Source organism: Gobius niger (assembly GCF_951799975.1).
Source record: "Gobius niger genome assembly, chromosome: 20".
Taxonomy (NCBI): domain Eukaryota; kingdom Metazoa; phylum Chordata; class Actinopteri; order Gobiiformes; family Gobiidae; genus Gobius; species Gobius niger.
This window is the reverse complement of record NC_136871.1, coordinates 15,299,180-15,318,058: the sequence shown is the minus strand read 5'-3', so window position 1 is coordinate 15,318,058 and position 18,879 is coordinate 15,299,180. Positions and strand designations below refer to the sequence as shown.

Here is an 18,879-nt window from a genome sequence, read left to right as displayed (position 1 = left end):
TTCAGGGCAGCTGGCCTTCAAGGTGTCTCTGAGGCTGCCAACTATTGCGCCGTTTCACGCTTCTGCACCAATTTTATGCCCCTCTCGTGACAGCTGTTTCAAGGGAAATATGGGATTTCAATAGTTTATTTATCTGTGTGGATAGCTGTACCCTTTTGGACAGCCATATTTTACATTAGGTTTCAGTGTGGGTTCACAAAAGTTGAAACAAGGCTGGCTTTGTGTTTGTGCTAAAAACATTACATTTGTGGATAGATTGTCTTCAATGAAATGTCTTTGTCCTCCTCATTTCCTTCCCTTGTGTAGATAGCAAGAGAGAGACGAGAGAGATCCCATTGGTCTTTGGTGTGAGGTGTTTTCATAGCAGAAGAAGACCTCATATCCTTTTCCTGTCCAGCCGTGTTAATAATAACCCATGTTTTTGAAAGGCTGTCGGCCCCAATGGGTGTATTTAGGAACTTCTATATCCATATCTACCGAAGTGACGCGACTGATGGCTTTTCCAACTGCACTTATTCCAGGCAGGAAAGAAAGCAGAGACAGAGCATCTGCTGACAGGAACGTCTCTATAGTATATTTAGCCGCTGATTGAGACAGCCTGACCAGACTGACGGTGAAAGCTATCGAGGACTGTATGTTCACGGTGTTCGACAGAAGAGCCGCAGGACTAATTGAACTTTGCTGACCTTAAGTTGATTTGCTGCTCTTGAGGCCAATCTGATTAGCTTTGCAGTTTCTAAAGAGGCCCCTAACTTTGTTTTATTTTGTGTCTCTTGGTCTTCTGAAGTGCTCACATGCTCGCTCCGATAGACAGGGTTTGCCATTGCATTTACGCATATACTTTACCATAGGTATGCTGTGCAGTGCGCTTAAATGTATATATTTATTTCAGCTTTGGTTGTGTCTGAGAGGGACATTATTGCAAACAGCTCTTCTGTTTGCCGTCTGATAATTGTTGGTTTTGATCCGAGCAGCAATTCCATGATCATGTTATCTCTTAACCTCTGAGACAATATTGTATCGCCACCTTGAGCTAACATCAGTGAGCACCTGTGAGGGAGGCTGCTGGAGCTAACACACCTTTTGTAAACAACTTTCTTTATGGTAGAAAACGAAGCCCTGGTGAGCGTTACATAAGAATGTGTTTGCATGACCGCCTCTAAAGGTTGTAATGGCCTTTATGGCCTTTACTCTCATCTTTCCACCCCCTGCTGCTGCTGTTTGAAGGAGGCGTCGCCGTGACGATGGCACAGCCATGCATTGTGTGAGGCTCCTCCACTGTTTCAGACTGAGGCCCCTGAATGAGTGGAATGCCAGGCTTCGCGCTCATTCTCTCACTGCACTCTCCCACGACTAATCCCCACCCAGTCTCATTTACACTGGCCCTCCCTCTCTTCCCACCGCAATACCCCCTTCTCACCCACGCTGTCACTGCTGGGCCTTCTCCTGGTCAAAGCCATAGTGTCTCAAACTTATGTGGACACGTGGACACAGTAATATCAGTACAAACATGCAGAACATCTTCTCTTTTACTCCCACAACAGTAACGGATAACTCCTCCTGGCTTGGTGGCCCACTGCGCTATCAGCATGTACAGATTTGCATGTAATAGCTCCTTTGTGTGTAGCATGTAGTCATTCAGCTTCAGTGTATCCATGCTTTACTAAAAGAGGTTCACTGTGAAAAAGGATTACAGGAGCGGCTTTGGATGCAGTTTCCATACGGGCCTCCGTTGGAACTGGTTACTGGTCTCATTGACAAGCCCATGATCTCAGTTTACACTTCCTGCTCGGTTTTTAACACAGCAGTCTGTGATGGGAACCTACAGTACAAGCCCTCTTTTTTTAATCTGAGCTACAATCAGAGAAGAGCCCATTTTTTCTGAGTTATGGAAAAAATACAACCCATATGTTAATTGTTTATGCAATTTTGGTCAACTTTCATGCCCCTCCTCTGTTTACCGATATGATTTTATAAAACATAATCAACAGAAATAGCATTGCACTCATTGGTCCATCCCGCGTGAATCTTGCAATAGGCATTTCCTGTTTGCCTTGCGTGTGGGCAGGTCCAGGCCTTCCATAGGACCACACTAGACAGGAAATAGTGGTTATGCTTCTTCTTTGAGGGTCAGTGTTCATAGATTAGTCACACCATTAACATAGGAAACAGATCCATATCATTAGATTGCTTTTACGAGATCATGAGTAACCGCTTGTAATTTTCTTGGCAGGCGTAAAGAGGAGCATGATTGTTGTGTTTTCACTTGTGAGGTCCGCAGTGTTGTCCCAAAGCAGGAAAATAAGCTTCGGTGTTTCCTCCTGTTGTTGCGAATTGGTGTCAAAACTGTAACCCAGGCCTGTGATGGAGGTGGGCTCGCCGCCTCCAAAATTGCCCGTTAAGAGTGAGAAAACATACACCGTTTCAACCATTTCAAAGAGCGCAAACAGTGGCTTCTCACATCTACAGCTGTCCGTCGCCCCGACTTTGTTTAGCCACACTAGCCTGCAACAACGAAACGGCGGCAGATCCCTAACTATCAGAGGCCCTAGTCTTCACACGCGGCCGTCTGTCTCTTTATTTGTTGCTGTAAAGCGTCTGATTGGGCAGAGCTGGTGCCGTGCCAAAGCCTCTAGCCGGTTTGTGAAGACCAGGAGGCGGCTTTTGTGGAAGCTCGGGCTGTTTACATTCAAAACCGCTCGTGACCAGCTGCAAGGGTTTCCAAGAGCGGTGTAAAACAGAGGATGTAACAGTAGTGGAAAATGCGAGTTATGGTCAAACGGAAAGTTTGGGGTTAATGAGTGCATAGAACCGTTAAACTGTTTTACTTTGTAGGAGTAAAGCATTCTTCTGTTACGTCTAATATTTTGTAAAACCCTCCACATGTACTGTACCGTAACTGTACAGTAAGCAAAACCAATGAGGAAGGTCAAGATTAAAATGAAAAGAATAAAAAAAATACCATACTTTTATGCAACAAAAATGGCAGACTTGTGCTTCAAAGACACTTCAGTCTTGTAGTCATGATGATACTGTATTTCTAGACGGCATCTCTGGAATCGCCCATACATGGTCATGTTTGAAAACAGTTAAGGGGGAAAACAATTTGGAGAAAAATGTAAATTCTCTAATTATTCAAAAACTACTTGAACAAATGCTGAATTATGAATATAGTTTCTACTGAATAAAGATACAAAGACATGGACAGGACCAAAGAGGTTCAACAGCCCATAAACACAAATAACGGAGAATGCTAAGTTGATGCTACATTTTAGCATCGGGATAATGCTAATGGTTAGCTAGTGCTAGCTACGACTGCCGTTTTTTCACTCTACCGAACAATCTGCTGTGAGAAAATATCCATATAAGCACGATTTACACTTGAATTTATTTATGTGTGATAAATAAGTTCATATTCCACCAGAAAATGGCAAAAAACAGGGGGAAAAAAAGATCCTATTTTCCTGTTTGGCGAAGCCACGCCCCCTTCTATGACGAGATGTCATCTGTATCTATACTTTGCTGCATTAACACAATGTTTGCAGATACTGTTCAACATGTTCAGAGCAAAGAGAAAAGGCATCTGTCTCATTAAGCGTATGTGTATTGTTCATTTAGATTTGGGTATGGTCGAACTAAATAGTTAAGATTGATCTCACAGTGGAAAAAATAACTTGTTTCGGGCAACTCTTAAAAACAAGCACTAATCACTGCGCCACAAAATATATCTATATAGCTGTTAGTGTTTTGTTGGTTATATATTGTCTGTTTATAATATTGTATTCTATGTGTACCATAGGAGAACTTTGGTTGTTTATAAAACTGCTGTATAAATACATTTTATATGATTTGATTTGATATTGATATAGTTGATGCAGCAAGAGTAAGAATAGTAATCATGAAATAATTTATTCTCAATGATTTCTTTTTAATTTAATGATTTATAGATGATAAAGTTCAGGAAAGATGTCATCTATACTGTCTACTTTTAGGCCAGAGGTGATACCAGGTCCTCATAGACGCTGGAGAATAGGCAGAGTTTTTAAACAATTTCTATATTTGAAGGAAGTCGACCGTTGGCTTGTAGACCTCAGGGGAATTGTTGTGGACCATTGTTCTCGGGACGTGTGGAGAGGAGTGGCCAGTCTGTTTTCTTTCCCTCCCCCTCCCATCACCCCTGTGCGTCCTCTTCCTGCCGTTACTGCCCTCTCCTCACTGACTTGTAGTACTCTTGGATATGGGAAGCCTTTGAAGGTTAGCTGTGCTGGTGTGTGTTTACATTTGGATTTAAGGAGGACAGACGGTGGTCAGCTGTGATCCAATTTGTCACACTCTTGAATGTTTGGAGCATGCAGAAGGTAAGTCTGACCCTGGCTGCGCTACCTGTCTACTTGAACTGTGAAGTTTGTTTCACAATGTGGCTGGCTACTTGCTGATTTAAAATATCCCATTCAGTAGCTCGTACGATTGTTGGCAAACTGCATGCTGTTTTGAGTTGTATTTGCCAATCCTAAGTAGGAACAAACTTGGACAAAACAACTGTCACTTCTGAACACATGGCACTTAAGGTTCACCCTACTTTATGTAAATGATTCACATACACAGTCCTAATCTGGCTCTCTTCCAAGTTTTTGAGCCAACGCGTGACAATGCTCACTTCAAAGTGACACGTTTTTGATCATTGGCAAACTGAAGTCCTGATTATATGTGCAGATTATGAGGTCACTGCCAAGTGCGGGTCAGCAGAGCAGGGCAGCGTGACCACCTTGATAGCAGATTGTTTTGCGTCGCTGGGATTAGCTTTGGGCTATTGGGTTTGAAGTTAGCCCAGTCGCTCGACTAAAATGAGACGAATTAACCTTTGGACCTCAACGGAGCTTTTCACAGCTACTACAGTTTGAGTTTTCTGAGATCAAGTGATTTTCATGTGGCCTTTTCTCTACTTGTACTGAGTCTTTTGACACATCCTGTTATGGCACATATAGACGTCATTTAAGGCCGTCTAGGGGCACACATTTTATGATGCTTCTACTCTGAAATGAAAGTGTATACATTTTTTAAAAGTGAAACCAGTCATACTGCAGTTTGTTATCTGTCTTACAGAAACCATTATAATTTCGTCTGAAAACATAACTTTAAGAGCTCGTCTAACACTTGTTGTGCTCAAGAAGAGGTTGCCCTTAATGTGGAATGTAGTTTTAAATGACGTAAACATCCTCTATTTTAAAGTGCTAATGTTCACATTATAGCACAGATGAGACATTGGGAGAAAAGGTCAACTGGATGTGTCAATGAATTGATTTGTGTCCTGCGTACTGGGACAAGGACAGTGGTTTTAGTGCCCGAGGCCATAACTGTTTGCAGCAGTGTCCACTGGATGAATGAGCTACAGGAATGAACAGAATTGTAATGTGTCACATGCAGAGGAGCTAATGTTTTGTTGTTTATTTTTCAGGGATGGTCCCCAAAGATGGCAGCCTGCACCTGGCTCGAAGGCAGCCATGTTGGTGAAGGTGAACAGCATGAGCCGAGGCCAGGCCAGCCCCGCTCTGCAGCAACAGTTCCTCCAGCACAGTGGTCCTGGCAAGAATAACACCTTCACAATGCACCCCTCGAGCAGCAAGCAAGGAAGCCACTCAGCCCAGGGATATAAGACTGCTCCCTCCGGCAAGATGAGTGCGGATGCACGCCATGCCCATCACCTCAGAAAGGCCAGTAATGGGAGCTTTTGTTTGGTGGCAGACGGCGGCCATCCTAGTCCACTTCTGCACCGGTCCCAGACCAGCACCCCTCGGCCTGTGTCCCCTCCATACGGTTACACTACCCCCATCTATGATGAACCTGTGACTGAATGTCCCATTTATGATGAGCCCCCTATAGACATGGAGATAGAGGGGGCTCACCTATATAACGGGCAGCAACTATCACGTCTGACACCCACTCACAGCCTACAAAAACCCAGATTCCTGCAGCACCCAGCTCCTGGGACGAGACACAGGAGGACCCCCTCCTCCTCGGACTACAGTCCAGCTGGACTGGAGTGCATCAAACACATGATTAATATTGACCCAAAACAGGGGCTAGTACCCAGCTCTCCTGTACCCACTCGTACTCCTTCCCCTACCTCCAGACATGAGCCTGTGTTACCCCAGGTCCATCCCCAGGCCAGAGGACAGGTGCGGGACAGAGAGACCGCTCAGGCCCCAAACACACTGGACAAAAAGCAGAACTGGAGAGTCCTGGAGGCTACTGTGCAGCGTGCCATGGAAGCCCATCACAGCCGCCAGAGCAGCCAGGCCTCTCAGGACTTCCCCTCGTCTACACCCCAGACTACAGCCAACTATCAGGACTCGGGCTACTCCACTGGGCCGTCCCCCAGTCTGAGGAGGAAGAGTCGGAGGCGAGTGGGACCAGGCGTAGGAGGCAGGCCCGGCTCTGTTGGCAGCACTGGTGAACTGTGTGCTCACGAGAAGCTAATGGCTGAGATGAGAGAGGTGGTCAGTCGCTCCAACACCATGAGGGAGGTGCGCGCTGGGTTGGACCACCAGGAGATGGGGGACAGGGGGGTCGTACCTCGCGCACGCTCTCCTGGAAACTCTCTCAGGTGGTATGGAGGAGGAACAGCCGGGTCAGGAAGATGCTCATCACGAGAGGATCTAACTTCAGGAGCCCGATCGTTGGGCAGAGCAAACCCTGCTTTGAGCCCTTTGGAGATGCCTGGGAGACAGAAGAGAACCTACGAGAAAGTGGACACGCTGGAGATGAGTGTCACCAGCCAGGCGAGTTTGTCCTCCCCCGAGACCCCAGGACCACCCTCTCAGGTAAACAGACTTTGTGAGAAATCCTTACGATACCAAAGCATATAATTGCATATAATTGTGGAAAACAACACATCATCTAATAACAAAAATCATAAACAAAATACAGTAATGGACACACAACACAGTCAAGGACGCGGTCAATGTGTTTTTACATTTTCCTGTCCTGTAACGGCTGTGCAGCAATGTGTGTCCACGCCTATTTCAATTGCCAAACAAGCTTGTTGTCCTTGCGTGAGTGTAGAAAAGAAAAGCTATTCATCTGACTAGTGTTACTCGAGGCAACTGCATGAATAGCACTTCAATAACACACACGTATTCTTCTAAACTGCTTCTTTAGTTTAGCTCCAGTTGAGGTACAATGAATAGAGGGTTTGTACAGATTTCTTTTTACCCAAACAACCCTATAACGCAGTTTATTTTGTGATAGTGCTCTTTAATAAGCATGTGGATAGCCCTAGTGCAGTGTTGATGATGGCCACTACCTCACTTGGCCTATTTGAACAACACATCTGATCTCATCCACGGTGCATGTCCTCCCCTGTAAGTGCTCTAATAAGTAATGGAGTATCTTTAGCTGTTACAAAGTTGAGAAACAGAGTTGTTACCACAGTGAGTGTGCACTTCTTTATTGTGTACTTTACAAGTTGTGAAAATCACATATGCAGCCAACTTTGACACTGCTCTTTCAAATCTTTTAATCCCCCTTTGTAGCGTAACACCCATGCTGCGGCCTTGTACTGTAAACCTTTTTGCCTGAGCGTTAGTCTATCTCATTTTTAGGTTATTGTCTGATTACTTAAATGTTGTAAATATATTTTTCATAGAAATGTCTTAAGTTAAGTATCAAATGAATAAGTCCCCTGAGAACAGGATGGAGCTGAAAGTCTGACCACAGATCACATTGATGCATTGGCATTACTTGTCATCCTCTTAAGGCCATCCATCTGTGCCTCGCCGTAGGTGCTGTGCTCGCCCGTGCCAGTGCAGCTCTTGGGCACCTGAGGACGATGCCAAAGCACTGAGTCTCAGGACATGGCTTCCGTAGGTCAGGAAGATGGACCGCTGTGTCCCATATGGCAAGAGGATTGACAGATTGAGGCAGGATAGTACAAGAGTATTTGTTTCTACTGTAGTCCTCACGTGTTAGACAGCAGCAGTAGAGTCCGGAGCGGCCCCCTAAGTCTCCAGGAATGTTCCCCAGTTACATCACAAAGGAGATTAGGAGCAGTTCTGCACTACTATGTTGAACAAAGTCCATTTTGTTATCCAAATTACCTCAATATTGCATTGTTTTTCTGTATTCAACATGACTCATTTGATAAACACTCGAGGCCTGTTAAATGCTCGAAAGACATAGCTTGGATCTCCATTTTATGGAGAAGCCATATCGTGTCCAGCTTGTCTGGCACTCATCTGCTCCTTATTACATCAGGCCAGGGCCTCATTGAACAGACATGTCAATGTGTTTTATGTTCCCTCAGTAAATTAGAGTGTAGAATCTGGCTCAGGTTTTATGTTATTCCTGGCTGTTTGTCGAGCTTATCACAGTTACTGGATTTCTGGTTTTATGGGAGCTGAGGTGCTCTTTATAGTCGTAAAGTTCACTGCTGGGAGCACAGTGAGATCTCATCTGAAGTAAAGGGAGCAGAGGTTTGCACAGCAGACACGGCAAGTGTAGAGGTCATTCTAAGGTTTGACAAATGTTATGACATTTTGTATAGTGTTAATTTTGCTCATATTACAAGGTTTACAAAGCACCATTGAAACAAGACACTATTTAATGACAGAAGAATCATAGTTTCAGAAGATGAACGACTAATATTGCATATGTGGGTGTTGTGGGTTCTGGTCCCTGGTTGGTATGTGAATGTATAGCTGGTCCATGTCTAGATTTCTTATCCTCTTTGCCCCTGACTATTCTAAAAGTAGATTATATCAGGAGTACATAGTAGGTAGGTATGGTTGATTGCAAGTGAACCAGCTGCATCATGGAAAATATTTTAACATCTAAATTTGTGTTAAGTTTGAATTAGGAAGTACTTAACGTTATGCAACGTTCACCCTGTGGGCTTGATCAGAGCTCAGCACACTAAGCGTGAAGCAGTCTGGCAATCTCTTCTGAACGTCTGAATTTCCGAGTCTGATATCCTCATGTTGTTCTCATGTAGGCGGGCACCCTGGAGCTCTCAACCCCACTGGACAGTCACAAGAAAGGCATGGTTGATGGACGCACTGCTTCCTTGGGCCCTCACCGCTCGGAGGGGAGAGAGGACTCAGAAGGAGGAAGAGGGATGTCCTACCCGCTCGCCTACGCCACCTTGCGGCAACCCCCACCCCCAGAGATGGGTATTGAAGACTGGGCCAGCAAACACCTCAACATGCACACCCAAGGCCTGTTTCGGAGACGCGTGTCCATCGCCAACATGCTCTCCTGGAACAGAGGCTCCATTAAAAAACCCATGCTCGTCACCAGCAACCGCACAGTCCGCAAAGAGGCTTGTGAGATGTTCAAACTGGTCCAAGCCTACATGGGGGATCGGCCGTCTCGCCTGGACAGAAGACACTGCGCACTCCTCATTGTCACCAAGTGCTGGGACCTGCCTGGGCTCCGAGATGAGCTCTACGTGCAGTTAGTGAGGCAGACCACGGGGAACGCTAGTCCCAGGAGTCTCGCTGCGGGCTGGGAACTGATGGCGGTCAGCTTGGCCTTTTTTGCACCATCCCCAAAGTTCCGCTGTTACCTGGAGGGCTACATCCAGAGACACACGGAGCCCGTCAGCGACAAGAAATGTGAGTCTCACATTGAGCAAGACGGTGCGTCACCTTTTTTATCTTTTCAAACTAAGGCCACGAGTGTTTTACTAAAAATCTGTGTGGCACATCATAGAATAACGCTGCAACGTATGCTCTACATTTATCGTACATAATTAACGAATGATTTTTGTTTTGATATTAGTAATAAACTAACAATACTTTTGACTTTGACAATAAATAATAGTGGTCAAAAAAAGGGTCAAATGTAAAATACCAGTTTACAACTTGGCTCAAAACTGGAGAGTAGACAGAGTACCCTTGCTCCTAACTTTTGCATTGAGTAGCTCATAACTTTGTAAAAAAGGCTTGTGTGCCCCGATTGGGAAACATTGAGTTGGATTGCGATAAGTATTAACCTCTTAACCCCCACTTGAACCTAGCTTATTTTCTCCCTTTCGATTTGAACAAAATCTCAAAGCTAGCGACAAAAAGAAGACGAAAAAAAAGATGCAACAGAAAAGCAAAAAAAGTGACAAAATTGGACAAAAAAATGACAGAAAATTGTCAAAAAATGTGATAAAGACTCAAAAAAAAAAGTCAAACTTCCATCACGATCAGTTTGTAGGTCATAGCAGGCCTATAGGCTGTAAGCTCGAATCAAAAAGCTTTTAGATTTGGGTAAAATTGAACTGGAGAAAATGTGCTTGGTTAAAATGGGGGTTAAGAGGTTATTGTTAAGTATTAAGTATTGTTAAACGCACTGAAATGATAACAAAAAAACGTGTCATCCTCTTCATAACTTACTCTGCAGTGTTTCTGTTTTGTTTTTTTTATATCCTAAATTGTTACGTTAGAAAACTAACCTTTTCGTACACAGGTTGAAAAGTTACTCCTGAGCCTACTTTCAGAAACGTGACTTTCGCTCATTTTGTTTTGTAGTGACTCAGTTCATTCTGGATCAGCAGGATCTGAAACTGAAGAAAAACTCCAAGTCTCGAAAGAAGAGGAAACAGAACACAGATGATGAGGACGAAGGTAAATCTGGCATGTCAGTCTGAGATTTGGCTTGGTGTTTGCAATATTTATGTTTTAAAAAACTTTGATTCAGCAAATCCATGTACAAGGTTATCTGTCGGCCAGAGAGCCCGATAGATGTTTTTCCGCTGCAAACTATCAAATGACTCTCAGAAGCCGTTCAAACCATTTCTGCTCAGATGTATTGCTCCCTGTTGAGTGTCCTCTCCGAGCGGGATGGAAAAGTCTGTGGCGTGCCGTGCAGTTTGTTCTTGGACGCTCGATGAATGGCTTTCACAGAAGTGTGGAGTGAAAAACAAGTAGGATGAGAATCTCAGAGGCCTGTGGACACAAAGGCCTGTCTGTGACTCGCATCAGTCGTCTTTCTTCTTACTCATGTCAAACGACCATGAGGGGAGTCGGCCGCACGTGGCCACAGTAGAACAACCCACATGGCCGCTCTGGTTATGAGCTCACCAGAGACAAAACCTCACTACAAACACCGCACATTGTACTGCAGTGACTCAGGTCGAAAGGCAAAATACTGCAGACTTGGACTGACTAAGAGGTCAAGAAATCTGGCCTATAAATGAGTGTGAGTCATGCTGGAGGCCGATGATGTGGGAAACCCCAACAAAGGCCTTGCTCATAGTTCTGCATTACAGCTATTTTTAATGCACATTCATTGATTTGTGTCAGCGCACTGTTCATTGTACACATTTTCTAGTAAACATGCAATCCTGGACATGCTTGTATAGAGGTGTAAACTACAGGATTAGCAGGTGTAATACATGATTTAAGATGTTAATTGTTACTTTTTGGAGCTCTAATATTCATTAAAAATAAAAGCAAGCACCTCCTCTGCGTCCTATTATGGCTGGTGTTATTGTTTGTAACTTAAGAAGGGTGTCCTACAGCTCTCCGCCTCTCTCAGTTTATTCAGGCTGGGGTTTCTCCAGGGTGTTTGTTGCCTAGTGGCTGTTGTTGTAAATAAATGGTTTGCATAGCCAGAGTTGTGTTCAAACCGATTCTCATAACCGAGCGGCTGCACTGGGAGCCTTGGGAAAAGTCCGCTCCAACATCAAGGGTGCGTTACGAGTAGGATCTCTAATTAGATGTAATTATAGTCGGGCTGGGTCAGATTAGCGGCTGTTTCATAGGAGTCACCTGCTCGCGCAAATCTGGGCCTTTGACAAACGGGGAACATCCTTTAAGGCAGCGTTAGTTACAATTTTCAAGTCGTTTTTTTTTTTTGCTGTTGGGTCGACATACAGTTGGCTCAGGAAGTGAAATCTCAATGAAGTAATGAATAGAGTTGATCACAAACCAAGCTTTTATGAATGTTCAAAAGCAGCACAATTATGTCTGAGCACGTTGCCATGGCTCCACAGTTGTGTCTCTCTCTATGAATCTTTTGTTGTTCTTTTGTCATATTTTTTATATACCGTTTTTTCCGAACGCACTAGCCAAAAAATGCCTAATGAAGAAAATAACAACAGGCTGTACGGTATGCTAACGTAACACATTGATGGTTAGCTACACGGAGCGTAAGCTAAATAGGCGTCTGGTATGTTAAAGGTGCATTATGCAACTTTTTAGATGAGAAAAAAAAAGTTCATATTTGTGCGTATTTGACCTTGTAGTGACCGAGGGGCTGTATGAGTGGTCAGCATGGCGCCTTTACTTTCCATCACAGTGGTCTCTGAGACGCTCCAGGATCAATTGTTTGGAAGGTTTTCACTGCTGGCGAACTTTCTCACCAGAAAACCTACAAAACGATTGATCCTGAGCTTTGTAGAGACCACTGTGATGGAAAGTAAAAGCGCCATGCTGACCACTCATACAGCCCCTCGGTCACTACAAGGTCAAATACGCACAAACATCAACTTTTTTTTTCACAAAAAAAGTTGCATAATGCACCTTTAACGTCACATAAACAGTTCAGATAACTATAACGTAAAGAACATACCAAACTCTCGATCTCACTCCAAATCACTAAATCCATAGAAATCTCTCCCAACAGCATCTTCTTCAAGCTCTCATTTGTGAACTCGTTCCTCGAGCTGCGGCCTTCTAGCTTTTAGCCCGTGATAAGCTTTGTTTTGTTTTAAGAGCAACCTCCGCTTATCGCTCACTCCAAACTTTCTTTCTGCTGCTCCATAGATACAGACGGCATCTTGTCATAGAAGGGGGCGTGGCCTCGCCAAGGGGGAAAATAGAGTTCGGGAATGTCCACAGTTACCATGGAGATCCGCCATCTTTGCAGCTGTTAGCATGCATTTCCATAGACTAACATTAGCTAAAAACAGTATAAAAAGTGGAGAAAAAACCAGTGGAACGACTCCGTTAGATGCTGAGATACTGCTGGTAAATACATTTATTACACTGTGGTGTCTAAGTGTTTTAATGTGAACAATAACTCCAGTATTTTAACTTTTAAAATCTCCATTAGTTTACAATGGCTGCTAATCCCATAATGCTTAGCGATATGACGTCACATTCCCGAACTCTATAGAATCAATTTTCTACACTTTTTACCCATTTTCTGCTAGAATATGAACTTTATGTATCACATATGGATATTTTCTCACAGCAGATTGTTCAGTTGAAGTGAAAAAACGGCAGTCATACCAAGCGCTAGCTAGCGTTAGCATTAGCCCGATGCTAACATGTAGCATCAGGTTAGCATTCTCCGTTTTTTTTTTTTATGTGTTTATGGGCTGTTGAACCACTTTGCTCATCTCCATGTCTTTGTATCTTTATTTAGTAGAAAACTGTTTTCAAACATGACCATATATGGGCGATTCCAGAGATGCCTTATTACCCCGCAGTGCCCTCTAGTGGCATGTGAAATTGTATATTTGAATTTTAAAAAAGGGGGGGGGAAATCACATACAAGTCGCTCCATCCAAATTATAAATACAAACGATTTTATTATCAGATTGTCGCATAATAAAATGACCACATTGTGCTCAAATATAGTATGAATGTTTTAATAAGCTGGATGGTCTGCAAGAATCAGTGAGTGGGGAATACATTAGCACCTGAAAAGTGAGAATGATCCTGATATAGTTTGCGATAAGGACAGGTAGCAGACGAGCCGTTCCTCCTGAGGCCTCTCCTGAAGTCTACACACGCTGATGAATCACAAGAGAAGAGGATGTGTAGGCTGTATCCTGTCTCCAAAGCTTTTGTTCAGCAGCACTAAATCTTCCTCTGGGCCTGACAGTTTAGCCCAGTCCCGTCTAATCCCCCCCCCATATGCCAGAACCACGCTGTCAACATGGTTCTCCCGTTACAGCCGACCACCTCTTCAAAATGTCTGGGAGGAAAAAAAACAACTACTCGTCATGTTTGTGTGAAAGAATGTGAGTCATTTATTGTTTTGGCTGTCCCCTAATGCCTCCTGCTTAAAGGCTTTACTTAAGTGTTTTTGAGAAGTTGTCCAATAATACGCCTATCGCAGTCAGCACTTTAATGTCCTTTCCGATCGGAGGAGCACATAAGTTTAGGCTTTTACCGAGTCGTATAGAGCTATCCTTCTAATGTGCCTTTTCTCCTTTCATTACAGGTCTGCCTATCAGCACTTATGCCAAGTTTTGCCATAGGAAGCTACAGAAGGTGGCGATCACTGGTGGGAAAAAGGTGAGACGTCTTCCCTATCAAGAGGTTTAATTCTGTAGGTTTGTTTACGTATAATGATAGTGTGAGTCAGGAGACGCGCCACCGAGAAAATGACGTCACTACAGATGTTGTGATATTGTCATAGCAGCTATTCCAGGTGTTCTTTAATGTCATAGTTTCGGTTTTAAAATACAGTAAATCATTGTTTCCCCTTCAGGGCCTGCGGAAGCCCACCGTAGAGGAGGTGGACCACAGCCGGCGGGCCATCGTCACCCCCTCATTGTTCGGCAGTTCCCTTGAAGAGGTTATGGAGAGGCAAAGTGAGCTGTTCCCTGACAGGAAACTGCCGTGGGTGCAAGTTCAACTCTCCCAATACGTCCTGGGGCTGGGCGGGGCTCAGACAGAGGGCATCTTCAGGTAAGATCAACCCCCGCCTCGTCCCGTGACAAGTCTGGACATGTTTCCCTGTGGGAGAGCATCGGAGAGTGTAGTAATGTCGTGTGTGCTTCTTGGGCACATACTGGGTGTAGATACACGTGTGTGGTCTCGTGAATCCTTGTTTTTCATTACCGGCTCCCTCGAGTACAGGACAGAGCAAACAAATGTGCTCTTCTCTTGGGACTGATGCTGTTATACTTTGGACTTGTGCGTTTACTCTGACGCTTGAGTCAATAAGCCTGTAGAAACACTTCATAAACGCCTGCTGGATGTCATGTATTGAATGGTTTTGTAAGCTTAAATTGTATGATTTTGTTGTTGAGGGACACTTTTGTTCAACACTTCTTTGTAAACTCTGAAAACGATATGTGACTTTTCTGAATAGTCTCGTGTTTTAGTTGTTTTGTTTTGTTCAGTCATCATGCAAATACACAGTCTGATTAATGACGCAACCAGGTAACATTCAAATGTTGCGTCAAGGGTTCAGCTGAGTGAGTTTCAGTTTTGAACTTACCAGACAAGATGGAAGAGGAGCCCCCTCTAGTGGCTGCTTAGTGTAGTGATGGATCAATACGAATATCAAAAGTACCAATCCCCGTACTTGATATCAATACTTTTATTTGTTTGAAATCGTTTTTATTTTAACCTCTTAACTCCCATCTGAACAGAGCACATTTTCTCCAGTTTTGGCTTAAAGTGATAGTCTGTAAGTTCGCAAAGTAAGGAGAGAAAGAGTGAAATTTGAAAGTAAAGGCCTTCCTAGTTTGCAAAATGAGCAGAGCAGGAACAGAATTTTCAAAAGTAAACAATCAAGCTCCTCCCTTTTCTCTCCTGATTGGACCTGACAGGCCGGTTCACAGGAAAAGCTCGTCTCATGGGTCAAAGTGGTATCCCGCGGGTTCTGATTAGTTGTTGAAATCAGCAAAGGGAGGGACTTAAAAAATATTATTATTTAATATTACTTACGTTACTTTGAATTTGAGACCCAGGTGGTCAATTGTACACAATCTTTTTAATTTGTGAAATATTTAAACTTACAGACTTTCACTTTAAAGCTTCTTGGAAAAAAGTGCAAAATAGCGACGCAAAAAAAAAACAAGGATAGAAAAGTCACAAAAACCCGACACCAAAGTGATAAAAGAGCAACAGAAAAGCATCCAAAAAGCAACACAAATATGATGATAAATTGACAAAAATGACAAAAACAGTGTTGCAAGTGCAACAAAAATGTGGCAAAAAAATGCAGCGAAAAAAGCAATGAAACAAAATGTCCTAAAGGTGTCTACAACGCAGCAACAATGCGAGGAAAAAGTTTCTTCTAGATCAGTTTTGTAGGTCTTAGCTTTCATACGAGGCGTTGCTCGGGCCTGTAGATGGTAATAGAAAATGAGAAAATGAACTTGGTGGAGGTTAAGAGGTTGATCAACTAGATTGAATTGATTGTTTTGTTTTTTTCTGGTCATTTTTAATGGTTGTGTCAGTGTTTATCAGATTGAAAATAAAATCATCCCTAACGGCGTGTGTTGTTGTGTCCACAGAGTGCCCGGAGACATCGATGAAGTGAATGCACTGAAGCTTCAGGTGGATCAGTGGAGGATTCCAGAGAACCTTTCTGATCCGAACGTTCCTGGTGAGGACATTTCCATAACAGTTTTTAATAGCTCTTGTCTGCGCGGTGTTGTTTTATTTTTGTTTCTGTAATCTAGCCTCCCTGATGAAGCTGTGGTATCGGGAGCTGGAGGAGCCGCTCATCCCGATGGACTTTTACAAGCAGTGCATCAGTAACTGTGACGACCCAGTGGCTGCTATTGCTGTGGTTCAAGCTCTGCCTGAGCTCAACAGGCTGGTCCTCTGCTACTTCATCAATTTCCTTCAGGTAACTGGAATGTTTTATCTAATCCACTTAAGACAGACAGTCTGACAAACTAAAAACTTTAGTTTGTTGATAAAAAAAAAACGGGCACAAAAAAAAAGAAATAAATTGTCTTAATTGTTGTTTTTTCACCGACAACATGAGTCTGGTACGAAGGAGCATTGTAGTCAGTGAAAAAAAAAAAAAGTCTGTTTTGACGAGAAAAGTTCTGTTTTAACGTGCAAAATAAATCCTGTTTTAACGAGAAAAGTTCTGTTTTAACGAGAAAAGTTCTGTTTTAACGTGCAAAATAAATCCTGTTTTAACAAGAAAAGTTCTGTTTTAACGTGCAAAATAAATCCTGTTTTAACAAGAAAAGTTCTGTTTTAACGTGCAAAATAAATCCTGTTTTAACAAGAAAGTTTCTGTTTTTATGAGCAAAATAAATCCTGTTTTTACGAGTAAAGTTTCTGTTTTTATGAGCAAAATAAATCCTGTTTTTACGAGAAAAGTTTCAGATTCAGAAAGTTTCTCAGATATCCCCACCATTGTTCAATGCGCTGGTTGTGGTTAGACTACTTGAACCAGTTATATAACATCTTTTGGCAAAATCGTCTGTATGTTCGTTTCTGAGGAAGTTTTGCATTTGCCCACAGTTCTCTGTGCCCAGATCTGAGCGTATTCGGGTGGCAGTACCTTTACGTGACAGGCAGCACCTCATTGATAAAGTATCCAGCGATTACTTTCGGATCACTACTCGTGGAATAGGCGTGTAACCATATTACCATTCGTGCAAAGCCATCCACTGGCCCGTTTATGCAGATTCCGTAGGGTTTAAGCTAAAGTAATCGCTGGATACTTTATCGATGAGGAGAAACGAACATACAGACGATTTTGCCAAAAGATGTTATATAACTGGTTCAAGTAGTCTAACCACAACCAGCGCATTGAACAATGGTGGGGATATCTGAGAAACTTTCTGTAATATCCTTGACATTAAAGGATGTGCAGAAATCAGATGGAGGATACATGTTGTTTTTAATGAACATTGGGGCAGCCATCATTACAACATACTGCTCTCATTCTAGCCTTGTAGAAGTGCGGCTTAACGAACCATGCCCCCTATAGGTCAGTGGAAACATAATACTCCCATCTATTAGGCTACACTTTCTGAATCTGAAACTTTTCTCGTAAAAACAGGATTTATTTTGCACGTTAAAACAGAAACTTTACTCGTAAAAACAGGATTTATTTTGCTCATAAAAACAGAAACTTTACTCGTCAAAACAGGATTTATTTTGCACGTTAAAACAGAACTTTTCTCGTTAAAACAGAACTTTTCTCGTTAAAACAGAACTTTTCTCGTTAAAACAGAACTTTTCTCGTTAAAACAGGATTTATTTTGCACGTTAAAACAGAACTTTTCTCGTCAAAACAGAACTTTTCTCGTTAAAACAGACTTTTTTTTTTTTTCCACTGACTACAATGCTCCTTCGTAGGGTCTGGGATCTGCTCAAGTTTTATTAATTAAAATGTAGATGGACGGTACTCATGGATCCTATGGTTTCTGTAGGTTTTTGCGCAGCCAACCAACGTTGCCGTCACCAAAATGGATGTGAACAACCTGGCGATGGTTATGGCCCCCAACTGCCTGCGGTGCCAGTCTGACGACCCTCGGATTATCTTTGAGAACACGCGCAAAGAGATGGCTTTCCTGAGGATGCTCATTGTTCACTTGGACACAAGCTTCATCGAAGGAGTAGTGTAGACATTGAAAAAAGAAACAAAATCTGCCTCTGTGCTGGAGACATTTAGTATAAGTATACATGTTAATCTAATCTGTGATGACGTATTCGCTGTCCTCAGAATACACTGGAACGCATTTAACTACAACCTTTTATTTTGAACTAGATGACATTGTCTCCAGAGCGAACAGATTAATTATGTTAGAACTTACTTTTCTAAGCATGCATGTGAAAGAAGCCAAACGTTCAGTTTCTTCCATTAAAGTGAACAGTCTTATGGTATTTACTACTAAACCTTGCACAGGATGAGACTGGACAACAGCTGTGCTGATGATCAACTTTGTTATTGTATGAATGATTCGGTGTCAAAGACACTTTTTCTAATATGTATAGAGAATTTAAATATTACATGAATGAGTCATTGTGATTGTGTCTTAATAATTGCTCTCCCGTGATGTTAGAAATAGTTTTGATCACCAGGCTTTGCTATTCCCCAAACGAAAAAGACTAGACGTTGTTATAAAGACTGTGGTGTCTTCAAAACACACAATTAAAGTAGAAACTATTTTCTAAAAGTCACAGGTGCTCTTTCGGGAGCAAATAAATGTGAGGGGAAAAGACCCGGCCACTC

At 42.9% G+C, this 18,879-nt stretch overlaps 1 protein-coding gene across 3 annotated transcripts in view; it reads left to right on the top strand.

Moving 5' to 3' along the window:
- arhgap46a (Rho GTPase activating protein 46a) overlaps nt 1-18,879 on the top strand; it is a 38,629-nt gene extending 19,750 nt beyond the window's left edge. Inside the window, exons 1-9 of one of the 3 annotated variants that reach the window (XM_079578241.1) lie at nt 4,205-4,358; nt 5,456-6,821; nt 8,990-9,635; nt 10,515-10,610; nt 14,161-14,234; nt 14,431-14,630; nt 16,190-16,281; nt 16,358-16,527; nt 18,077-18,879. In XM_079578241.1, coding sequence (XP_079434367.1) covers nt 4,339-4,358; nt 5,456-6,821; nt 8,990-9,635; nt 10,515-10,610; nt 14,161-14,234; nt 14,431-14,630; nt 16,190-16,281; nt 16,358-16,527; nt 18,077-18,271 — 2,859 coding nt within the window. In that variant the 5' untranslated portion in view covers nt 4,205-4,338 and the 3' untranslated portion in view covers nt 18,272-18,879. Of the gene's footprint in view, nt 1-4,204; nt 4,359-5,455; nt 6,822-8,989; nt 9,636-10,514; nt 10,611-14,160; nt 14,235-14,430; nt 14,631-16,189; nt 16,282-16,357; nt 16,528-18,076 lie in introns of those variants that run through there. The other 2 variants (XM_079578240.1, XM_079578239.1) reach the window with 2 other exon arrangements.